Raw genomic sequence first — 12773 nt, 5'->3', positions numbered from 1 at the left:
ATACAGTATTTGTTTTTCTCTTTCTGACTTACTTCTCTCTGTATGACAGACTCTAGGTCCATCCACCTCACTACAAATAACTCAATTTCGTTTCTTTTTATGGCTGAGTAATATTCCATTGTATATATGTGCCACATCTTTATCCATTCATCTGTTGATGGACACTTAGAATGCTTCCACGTCCTGGCTACTGTAAATATAGCTGCAGTGAATATTGTGGTACATGACTATTTTTGAATTACGGTATTCTCAGGGTATATGCCCAGAGGTGGGATTGCTGGGTCATATGAGAGTTCTGTTTTTAGTTTTTTAAGGAACCTCCATATTGTTCTCCATAGTGGCTGTATGAATTTACATTCCCACCAACAGTGCAAGAGGGTTCCCTTTTCCCCACACCCTCTCCAGCATTTATGGTTTGTAGATTTTTTGATGATGACCATTCTGACCGATGTGAGATGATATCGCATTGTAGTTTTGATTTGCATTTGTCTAATGATGTTGAGCATTCTTTCATGTGTTTGTTGGCAATCTGTGTATCTTCTTTGGAGAAATGTCTCTTTAGGTCTTCTGCCCATTTTTGGATTGGGTTGTTTGTTTTTTTGATATGGAGCTGCATGAGCTGCTTGTATGTTTTGGAGATTAATCCTTTGTCAGTTGCTTCATTTGCAAATATTTTCTCCCACTCTGAGGGTTGTCTTTTCGTCTTGTTTATGGTTTCCTTTGCTCTGCAAAAGCTTTTAAGTTTCATTAGGTCCCATTTGTTTATTTTTGCTTTTATTTCCATTTCTCTAGGAGGTGGGTGGGTCAAAAAGGATCTTGCTGTGATTTATGTCATAGAGTGTTCTCCTTATGTTTTCCTCTAAGAGTTTGATAGTGTCTGGCTTTACTTTTAGGTCTTTAATCCATTTTGAGTTTATTTTTGTGTATGGTGTTAGCGAGTGTTCTAATTTCATTCTTTTACATGTAGCTGTCCAGTTATCCCAGCACCACTTATTGAAGAGGCAGTCTTTTCTCCACTGTATATTCTTGCCTCCTTTATCAAAGATAAGGTGGGGCTTCCCTGGTGGCGCAGTGGTTGAGAGCCTGCCTGCCGATGCAGGGGACATGAGTTCATGCCCAGGTCCGGGAAGATCCCACATGCCACGGAGCGGCTGGGCCTGTGAGCCATGGCTGCTGGGCCTGCGCGTCCGGAGCCTGTGCTCCGCAACGAGAGAGGCCACAACAGTGAGAGGCCCGCGTACCATTAAAAAAAAAAAAAAAGGATAAGGTGACCATATGTGCATGGGTTTAACTCTGGGCTTTCTATCCTGTTCCATTGATCTATATTTCTGTTTTTGTACCAGTACCATATTGTCTTAATTACTGTAGCTCTGTAGTATAGTCTGAAGTCTGGGAGCCTGATTCCTCCAGCTCCGTTTTTCTTTCTCAAGATTGCTTTGGCTATTTGGGGTCTTTTGTGTTTCCATACACATTGTGAAATTTTTTCTTCTAGTTCTGTGAAAAATGCCAGTGGTAGTTTGATAGGGATTGCACTGAATCTATAGATTGCTTTGGGTAGTATAGTCATTTTCACAGTGTTGATTCTTCCAATCCAAGAACATGGTATATCTCTCCATCTGTTGGTATCATCTTTAATTTCTTTCATCAGTGTCTTATAATTTTCTGCATACAGGTCTTTTGTCTCCTTAGGTAGGTTTATTCCTAGGTATTTTATTCTTTCTGTTGCAATGGTAAATGGGAGTGTTTTCTTGATTTCACTTTCAGATTTTTCATCATTAGTATATAGGAATGCCAGAGATTTTTGTGCATTAATTTTGTATCCTGCTACTTTACCAAATTCATTGATTAGCTCTAGTAGTTTTCTGGTAGCATCTTTAGGATACTCTATGTATAGTATCATGTCATCTGCAAACAGTGACAGCTTTACTTCTTCTTTTCTGATTTGGATTCCTTTTATTTCTTTTTCTTCTCTGACTGCTGTGGCTAAAACTTCCAAAACTATGTTGAATAATAGTGGTAAGAGTGGGTAACCTTGTCTTGTTCCTGATCTTAGTGAAAATGGTTTCAGTTTTTCACCACTGACGACGACGCTGGCTGTGGGTTTGTCATATATATCCTTTATTATGTTGAGGTATGTTCCCTCTATGCCTACTTTCTGGAGGGTTTTTATCATAAATGGGTGTTGAATTTTGTCAAAAGCTTTCTCTGCATCTATTGAGATGATCATATGGTTTTTCTCCTTCAATTTGTTAATACGGTATATCACATTGATTGATTTGTGTATATTGGAGAATCCCTGCATTCCTGGGATAAACCCCACTTGATCATGGTGAATGATACTTTTAATGTGCTGTTGGATTCTGTTTGCTAGTATTTTGTTGAGGATTTTTGCATCTTTGTTCATCAGTGATAGATGCATGATCTTTGTGCATCTTTGTGACATCTTTGTCTGGTTTTGGTATCAGGGTCATGGTAAATTATTCTTATTTTGAACTAGTGTCAAAGTAAAGACAGACTTTAACATATCTCTAATAATAAAATTTAATCAATGGTAACAAAGCTGTAATTCATTAGATTCTTAATAGCTCTCTAGCTAGTGCTGTTTCACAGTTTAATAATAAATAAGTTACCTGTGCTCGTTTTTCCATATCCTGGCAAGTACCCAGTTGTTCTTCCATTGCAACTCTGATTTGCCTTGCTTCATATTCCAATTGCCTTCTGGTCATATCTGTCTGTAAGGAAAACTAAAACCACAAATAAAATGGAAACATTAATATCTTGTGTGTTTATCAGTAAAAATAAAAAAGCATATAAGTACCAATAAAGAACATGAATAAGCAAATATGTAAGTTACTGTGCATGAGAGAATTATTTTTTTACTCCAAGGAGTCCTAAAACTTGATTATCGGTGCTATGCTCAGACTGGGTCTCTGATGTGAAATGCAGAGTTGAAACACTTTTATTGCCCCATAGTCACAAACAGCTTTAATTAAATTGTACACTTTCATTTAAAATATATAATTGGGGACTTCCCTGGTGGCACAGTCATTAAGAATCTGTCTGCCAATGCAGGGGACATGGGTTTGAGCCCTGGTCCAGGAAGATCCCACATGCTGCGGAGCAACTAAGCCTGTGTGCCACAACTACTGAGCCTGTGTGCCACAACTACTGAAGTCTGTGCGCCTAGAGCCTGTGCTCTGCAACGAGAAGCCACCACAATGAGAAGCCTGTGCACCAAAGAGTAGCCCCTGCTCGCCAGAGGTAGAGAAAGCCTGCACGCAGCAACGAAGACTCAATGCAGCCATAAATAAATAAATTTTATAAATAAATAAATTAAATATATAATCGGTCCAGTTAGGGTAAGCCTATCTTCAGTCACCTTATAATCCTGCTCTGAAGAGGTAGTACTTTGAATTATTAAAAACTAGAATAGTAATGTGGACAACAGAGAATAACCAAGAATCAGGTCCATCATCCTTAAGTTTATACGTCAATTTTAGGTACAGACTGTTGTATACATGTAGACTAAACAGAGAGAACTTTCCTATTTGTAAAAAGAAGAAAATGGAATAAGAAAAAGCTTTTATATAATATAATCATTAATTGTGAGACAACACAAACTTTTTGGTAAAAATCCAAATGTGAACCCAAGTTGAAACAAACCAAAAAAAGTACTTCACAGAGTGGGTGTTAATTCATTCAAAATTTTATTTGCCCTTTAACTAAAATTCCAGGTACTGTGGTAACTGCTAGGCATAAAAAAGGATGAAAAGGACAAGGTAAATAAACTTGCAAAGACATGCTCCAAGAGGTGGTAAAGGCTAAAAATATGACTAGACAAAATGATAGGTAACAGGGTTATAATGGGCCATGACAAGAGTAAGGAAGTGCTGTAGATTTTTCATGCTCTATACACCCAATAAAAAGCTGCATGTGTGGAATTCCCTGGTGGTCCAGAGGCTAGGACTCTGTGCTTTCATTGCTGAGGGCCTGGGTTCGATCCCTGGTCAGGGAACTACGATCCCACGAGCCGTGAGGCGGGACCAAAGAAAAGAAAATGAAAAATTTAAACTAAGAGTGGAAGATGTATTTTAATTAGCCTATTTTTTCCCTTTTTAAAAATTATTTTAAAATTTATGGATAACAGTTAAAATATAGTCTTGTTTAAAATTATTAATGTTATTAATGTATTTCAGAAATGTTCTTACACGTGCCATCCCATGAATAAAACAGTTGACATGGAGAGGTTGGGTGGGGAGGAAGAGTCTGACAGAATTAAATTATTTTTTTTTTACATAGTTATATTTGCAAAACAAATTTAGTATACCTGCAAAAAGCCCTAAGATCCATACCACCAGATACTGTCGTTTGAATAAGACACAAGTTATCTCAAAGATACTTTTAATGCAAAAATTATCTGGCATGAGTCCTGTAATACAGTTCAAAAAACAGACAGATGGTAATAAACATTTCTACAGAGTACGTCTGGTAATTGAACACACAGAATAAAAAACCAGTTTCCTAGTAGAACCCTGAGTCCTTTAGTATTCAAACTTAAGAGGTTTTCTTAACAAGGGACTTAAAATAAATATGCTTGAGCCTAATGAAATTTTATCATCTTTATAAACAAAATTCATTATTATATATTTAGGTTTAAAGTTGGATAAAACATATTACTGTTTACAAATAACTATAAATGCAGTTATAAATTTATATATACTTTTAGATATTACAAATAAGTCACTTTGTCAAGTTACTTACATTTTCAGTTAAAGGAAGACTATCTATTCTTTTAGTGAGATTCTGAAGTTGAGCATAATACCAGTCTTTTTCCTTTTCTTCTTTGTCAAGGTCAGCAAGAAGCAATGATCTGTTTTTCAAAAAAAGTTAAGTTTACACAATGCTAATATAGCACACACAACAGCAGTTCTGATAAGCTGTAACTGTACTGTTCTCTATTTAAAGTATAATGAATAAATGAAAATTTTATTAATTTTGGATTTTTGAAGGTGGGACTTAATACAAGATTAAAAAGTATAATAAAGGAGTAAAGAAAAGCAGTAATTATGCAAAAAACAAACCTAGAGTACAGGGAACTACTGCACTGGACATAGATGTAGCTTTCAGCTTCTCAGCAGTTAAAACAGTAAGAAATATATTGTCACTGTGTAATAAGAGGAAATTATTCTGAGGGAGAGAAACGTTTTCTTAGTTTGGAATTTGAAGATGAATTTGTTGTATAAATTCCTCACAACCTAATCGATGATGTCCTCAATAACAATCTATATCAAGATACTCCATATCTGACCATTATAAAGATAAATGTAAAATAAGAGTGTTAATGGGAAAAAATCAGTAGGTACAAGAAGTATATGATCTATCTCCTTTCATGTGGCTCTTTCCCAAAGCGACTACTATTATCACTCTCGTGTATATATTTCCAGAGATACTCTATAAAAATGCAAGGATATATATATATATATATATATATAATTACATGTACATTTATTAAACATAAATAGTAGCATATTTTTATATGTGTTGTCCTATAACTTCTTTTTTCCCACTTAAAAATCTATCTTGGAGATCACTCTGTATCAGAACATAAGGTCCTATGTGTTTTTTGCTAGCTGCAAAGATATTCATGAATCCATACAGGGATAAACTATAACTGGTTCTATGTTGGAGAGCATTTAGGATCTTTCTAATCTTTTGCTATTACAAACAATGCTGCACTGAATATCCTTATACATAAGTTCATTTCACAAATGTGCAAGCATGTACAGAAGATAAATTCCTAGGGTATGTAAATTTTAAAATTACTGCCCTTATTAGGTATTGTACCTATTTATGCTCTTGCCACCTTCACCAATGCAAACATTTTATCAAATGTTTAAAAAATTTTTACATACCTAGGATTTTAAGAAATGGTACATCACTATGGTTGTAATTTGATTTTTATTAGTATGAGTAAGGTTAAGTATTTTTTCAAGTTTAAAATCCATTTGTATTTCCATTTCTATGACTTTTTCTTATTTATAGGACCTCTTCTATACTAAGAATGATAGCACTTTGTCAGTTATAAATATTTTTTCTCAGTTTACACTTGTTTTTTCACTATGTTTTTGCCATGTAGAAAATTTTAATTTTCCCGTAGTCAGATCTGAGGATATTTTTTATTATGGCTTCTGGGGTTTGCTCCTACACAGAGTTGTTCCCCACTCTGACACTGTTACTTTAAAATTCTATTTGATTATATTTTCTTGAAGAATATGTATGCATGTGAGTATGGAAGGTTCTATTCTTGCTAAAATTCCCTTTCCTTTACTGAGAAGCAATTTAAAAGATAAGAAATAAGCCTTCACTTTTGATGTGGCAACCTCAGTAGTGAGGGAATCCATGGGAAGGAAGCCAGGCCCTGGTTATGATGTAACAACCTGGGGTGGGGGAGGTGTGCTGACCAATGAGAAGCTGTCCCCTCTCTTCCATTTTTGATGAAAGAACCAGGAGAAAGCAATGTAGCAATCTTGAATCTCTTTCACAGGCTGGATACTAAAACTGACATAAAAATGAGATCTGATTCTATTTTTCAATGTTCCCTGGTGAGTACCTGTAGGACCTACCAGGACTAAGGTGGGGAAATAAGGGATAGATGGAGATGCTATTTCCTCTGATTACTCTCCAATAAATAGGCTTATTTAAATAAGATTTGGGTGCTAAAAGTGCTTAAATGGATAGGCTAATGTTAGCGATGGTCGTGGAGTGAGGAAAATGTTAAGGAGAAGAGGGACAAGTTGTTACTCTCAAGTTTAAGATCGAACTGTGGCAAAATGCTGTGGGGAAGCAAAAGTTACCAAGTCTTGAGCCAGCATGATAACAAGTGGTTAGCTGAGAGTAGCTGATCTTGTAACTTACACAACAGTGCTTAAAACTCAACACTGAAACAAGGTCCAGACCCAGAAGCTGGTGGGTCTCTATGGTTTGTTTAGTGTACTAATGGCTTATTTAGTGACTGTCAAGAGTCTTCTTTAAAATGTAAATCTCATGTCTTCTTAGTCCTCTAGCTAATTCAAGATCATCTAGAAGAGCATGGCACATGTATTATGCACTTAAATATTTGTTAAATCTATTAATGGCTAATGTGACAATGGCAGCCTATTGAGTGTATCAGACATAGTGCTAAGTACTTTTTAAAAAATCGAATTTTATCCTCACAACATCTTTTAAGGTAGCTATTCTTCTTTTTTTTTTTTTTTTTTTTTTTGCGATACGCGGGCCTCTCACTGCTGTGGCCTCTCCCGTTGCGGAGCACAGGCTCCGGACGCGCAGGCTCAGCAGCCATGGCCCACGGGCCCAGCCACTCCGCGGCATGTGGGATCTTCCCGGACCGGGGCACGAACCCATGTTCCCTGAATCGGCAGGCGGACTCTCAACCACTGCGCCACCAGGGAAACCCTAGGTAGTTATTCTTATGCTAATTTTACAGACTGGAAAACTGAAGTTCAAAAAGCTTATGGACCTGGGTCTGAGTCCTGGCTTGACTACTTTCTAACACTTATCTCAATTATCTTGGGCAATACAGAAAACAAGAAAAAAAAAAGAGACACAGAGACAGTTGATCTATGACTTAAGGGATATCTAGAAATCTATGATATCTAGTTGATCTATGACTTCAGGGATATCTAGAGGGAGAAAAATCATCAAAGAAATAACAGAATTTTCAAAAGCTGAAGAAAATACATTTCCAGAGAAAAAGGGCACAGTGAGTATACAGCATGATGAATCAACAAAACACATATACCAAGGCATTCTGAAAGCTTCAAAAGAAGAAAAATGGTTCCCTGGAAAGGAATGTGAATCAGACCGATACTAAATTTTTCATCAGTGACACTGATTATGAAGAAGGAAAATAAGTTTGAGCCTAGACCTATCCAAACTATCAGGTGTGAGAGCAAAATATTTTGTCACATAAACAAGAACTAAATTTACCTCCAAACACAGTGAAAACTAAGAGGACACAAGATATATCAGAACTACACACACATATACTCTCCCCCCTCTCTCTCTGCTAATAAAATTAGATTTTTATCTACATGAAGCAAAGTAAGTTCCTAGGAAAGTCAGTATGCTCACATTCCTCTTAACAGAGCTCAAAGGGGACAAAGAGATGGAAGATTGTAGACCCTAGTTATTAGCTTCTTATTTTTCAGGATAGTGTTTCCTAGACTCTCAGAAACAGTCGCGATTCAAGGTATGAAACAGAGACTCATGTAAACTCAGAAGAGTAAAGAAAGCTTAACACTATTTCCGGTCCAGATGATTATCCCTATTTTTAGAGATGGACAAACCTGAAACCAGAGGGAAAGTAGTAAAAGGTCTTCTGCCTCTCAGTGAGATATGCTAGGCATTTTCCATATATTAATATTCATTTTTCATAAATCCACAAGGTAGAATCATATCCCTATTTTACAGAAGGGAATGACACAAAAATTTAATGACTTGACCAAGGTCCCAGAGGTAATATGTAACATTTATACATTTGAATATTTCTTGAAAGTCTAATACAACTTTTAGGAATATAAATATAATATGGTATTTATCACACATAAAGGAATTTATACGTTTTTAGAAGGTACAAAACACTTGACAAAGTTCCTAATAACGATATATATTCTGATACTCGTAGTGAGATGATTTGAACTTCAAGAAGAAAAGAATTAATACGCTAGCTCTGAGAAACCAGAACTTATTCTATGTCAAGTAATGTTTTTTAGACTTGGAAACTGATAAATTAAAAAATGTTTCATTTGTGGCCACTTGTGATAGGCCTTTAATAATGGAAACAGTCATCTTATACTGGATCTAGTAGTTATTTAAGATCATGTGTATTACTCAATGTACAGAGCATGTGAGTATTTAAGTGACAAAGTAGAAGTTCAGAATCCCAAGAAATTGCCTCCTTTACATTTTTTCGATTTAAGGTAAGTACAATCAACAACATACTGTTTTTGAGATAATAAAGGCAAAATGCTCTCTGTTTGTGATCATCCACCATACACGCTTCATATTTCCTATCTTGTATCATTAAAAAATGACAAAATACTAGCTAAAATTGGAGCATACAAGTTTACTATTTAATGAAGAAAAGTTACCTCTCTTTTTCAAGTTCTTCTAAATAACCGGTATTTTCTCTGCTTCCATTTACAAACCCTCTTCTCGGAAATGAACCCATAGGAACAGGACTGCACTCTCCTGAACGACTAGATACAGATCCTTCTCGGCTTCCGTAAGAACGGAGGGACATTTTTGACCGTAGTTTCACTCCAGGAAAATTACTGCTATCTAAGTTAAGTTCTAAATAAAATACAGACAAGTTTTTATAAAACAATTGCTTTAAGTGCTCTAAAATATTGCTAATGCAATTATATTATCTTTCTATTTTTTAACATCTTTATTGGAGTATAATTTCTTTACAATGGTGTGTTAGTGTCTGCTTTATAACAAAGTGAATCAGCTATACATATACATATATCCCCATATCTCTTCCCTCTTGCGTCTCCCTCACACCCTCACTATGTGGTCACAAAGCACTGAGCTGATCTCCCTGTGCTATGCAGCTGCTTCCCACTAGCTATCTATTTTACATTTGGTAGTGTATGTGTCCATGCCACTCTCTCACTTTGTCCCAGATTACCCTTCCCCCTCCCCATATCTTCAAGTCCATTCTCTAGTAGGTCTGTGTCTTTATTCCCATCTTGCCTCTAAGTTCTTCAGAACTATTTTTTTAAATTCCATATATGTATGTTAGCATACGGTATTTTTTTTAACATCTTTATTGGAGTATAATTGCTTTACAATGGTGTGTTAGTTTGTGCTTTATAACAAAGTGAATCAGTTATACATATACATATGATCCCATACCTTTTCCCTCTTGCGTCTCCCTCCCTCCCACCCTCCCTATCCCACCCCTCTAGGTGGTCACAAACCACCTAGCTGATCTCCCTGTGCTATGCGGCTGCTTCCCACGAGCTATCTATTTTACGTTTGGTAGTGTATATATGTCCATGCCAGTCTCTCTGTCACAGCTTACCCTTCCCGCTCCCCATATCCTCAAGTCCATTCTCTAGTAGGTTTGTGTCTTTATTTCCGACTTACCCCTAGGTTCTTCATGACCTTTTTTTTTCTTAGATTCCTATGTGTTAGCATATGGTATTTGTTTTTCTCTTTCCGACTTACTTCACTCTGTATGACGGACTCTAGGTCCATCCACCTCACTACAAATATCTCAATTTTGTTTCTTTTTATGGCTGAGTAATATTCCATTGTACATATGTGCCACATCTTCTTTATCCACTCATCTTTTGGTGGGCATTTAGGTTGCTTCCATGTCCTGGCTATTGTAAACAGAGCTGCAATGAACATTGTGATACATGATTGTTTCTGAATTATGGTTTTCTCAGGGTATATGCCCAGTAGTGGGATTGCTGGGTCATATGGTAGTTCTATTTTTAGTTTTTTAAGGAACCTCCATACTGTTCTCCATAGTGGCTGTATCAATTTACATTCCCACCAACAGTGCAAGAGTGTTCCCTTTTCTCCACACCCTCTCCAGCATTTACTGTTTCTAGATTTTTTGATGATGGCCATTCTGACTGGTGTGAGATGATATCTCATTGTAGTTTTGATTTGCATTTCTCTAATGATAAATGATGTTGAGCATTCTTTCATATGTTTGTTGGCAATCTGTATATCTTCTTTGGAGAAATGTCTATTTAGGTCTTCTGCCCAATTTTGGATTGGGTTGTTTGTTTTTTTGTTATTGAGCTGAATGAGCCGCTTGTAAATCTTGGAGATTAATCCTTTGTCAGTTGCTTCATTTGCAAATATTTTCTCCCATTCTGAGGGTTGTCCTTTGGTCTTGTTTATAGTTTCCTTTGCTGGGCAAAGGCTCTTAATTTCATTAGGTCCTATTTGTTTATTTTTGTTTTTATTTCCATTTCTCTAGGAGGTGGGTCAAAAAGGATCTTGCTGTGATTTATGTCATAGGAGTGTTCTGCCTATGTTTTCCTCTAAGAGTTTGATAGTTTCTGGCCTTACATTTAGGTCTTTAATCCATTTTGAGTCTATTTTTGTGTATGGTGTTAGGGAGTGTTCTAATTTCATACTTTTACATGTACCTGTCCAGTTTCCCGAGCACCACTTATTGAAGAGCTGTCTTCTCTCCACTGTATATTCTTGCCTCCTTTATCAAAGATAAGGTAACTATATGTGCGTGGGTTTAACTCTGGGCTTTGTATCCTTTTCCATTGATCTATATTTCTGTTTTTGTGCCAGTACCATATTGTTTTGATTACTGTAGCTTTGTAGTATAGTCTGAAGTCCAGGAACCTGATTCCTCCAGCTCCATTTCTTTCTCAAGATTGCTTTGGCTATTTGGGGTCTTTTGTGTTTCCATACACTTTGTGAAATTTTTTATTCTAGCTCTGTATAAAATGCCAGTGGTAGTTTGATAGGGATTGCATTGAATCTATAGATTTCTTTGGGTAGTATAGTCATTTTCACAATGTTGATTATTCCAATCTAAGAATATGGTATATCTCTCCATCTGTTGGTATCATCTTTAATTTCTTTCACCAGTGTCTTATAATTTTCTGCATACAGGTCTTTTGTCTCCTTAGGTAGGTTTATTCCTAGATGTTTTATTCTTTTTGTTGCAATGGTAAATGGGAGTATTTTCTTGATTTCACTTTCAGATTTTTCATCATTAGTGTATAGGAATGGAAGAGATTTCTGTGCATTAAGTATGTATCCTGCTACTTTACCAAAATTCATTGATTAGCTCTAGTAGTTTTCTGATAGCATCTTTTGGATTCTCTATGTATAGTATCATGTCATCTGCAAACAGTGACAGCTTTACTTCTTCTTTTCTGATTTGGATTCCTTTTATTTCTTTTTCTTCTCTGATTGCTGTGGCTAAAACTTCCAAAACTATATTGAATAATAGTGGTGAGAGTGGGCAACCTTGTCTTGTTCCTGATCTTAGTGGAAATGATTTCAGTTTCTCACCACTGAGAACAATGTTGGCTGTAGGTTTGTCATATATGGCCTTTATTATGTTGAGGTAAGTTCCCTCTATGCCTACTTTCTGGAGGGTTTTTATCATAAATGGGTGTTGAATTTTGTCGAAAGCTTTCTCTGCATCTATTGAGATGATATGGTTCTTCTCCTTCAATTTGTTAATATGGTGTATCACATTGATTGATTTGCGTATATTGAAGAATCCTTTCATTCCTGAGATAAACCCCAATTTATCATGGTGTATGATCCTTTTACTGTGCTGTTGGATTCCGTTTGCTAGTATTTTGTTGAGGATTTTTGCATCTATGTTCATCAGTGATATTGGCCTGTAGTTTTGTTTCTTTGAGACATCTTTGTCTGGTTTTGGTATGAGGGTGATGGTGGCCTCGTAGAATGAGTTTGGGAGTGTTCCTCCATCTGCTATACTTTGGAAGAGTTTGAGAAGGATAGGTGTTAGCTCCTCTCTAAATGTTTGATAGAATTCGCCTGTGAAGCCATCTGGTCCTGGGCTTTTGTTTGTTGGAAGATTTTTAATCACCGTTTCAATTTCAGTGCTTGTGATTGGTCTGTTTATATTTTCTATTTCTTCCTGGTTCAGTCTCGGAAGGTTGTGCTTTTCTAAGAATTTGTCCATTTCTTCCAGGTTGTCCATTTTATTGGCATATAGTTGCTTGTCGTAATCTCTCATGATCCTT

General features: G+C 36.2%; 1 protein-coding gene across 12 annotated transcripts in view; it reads right to left on the bottom strand.

The window, feature by feature from the left end:
• Positions 1-12773, bottom strand: part of APC (APC regulator of WNT signaling pathway) — a 191527-nt gene that overhangs the window by 61873 nt on the left and 116881 nt on the right. For all 12 annotated transcript variants that reach the window (XM_082836192.1, XM_082836197.1, XM_082836198.1 and 9 more), the window contains 3 exons: positions 9153-9354; positions 4762-4870; positions 2631-2744 (listed from right to left, as the gene is read on the bottom strand). In XM_082836192.1, the coding sequence (XP_082692318.1) occupies positions 2631-2744; positions 4762-4870; positions 9153-9354 (425 nt within the window). The remainder of the gene's footprint in view (positions 1-2630; positions 2745-4761; positions 4871-9152; positions 9355-12773) is intronic.

The sequence above is a fragment of the Leucopleurus acutus genome (genome assembly GCF_964270905.1).
Source record: "Leucopleurus acutus genome assembly, chromosome: 3".
In the NCBI taxonomy this organism is placed as follows: domain Eukaryota; kingdom Metazoa; phylum Chordata; class Mammalia; order Artiodactyla; family Delphinidae; genus Leucopleurus; species Leucopleurus acutus.
The sequence above is the reverse complement of the archived record's forward strand: the minus strand, read 5'-3'. Positions and strand labels throughout refer to the sequence as shown.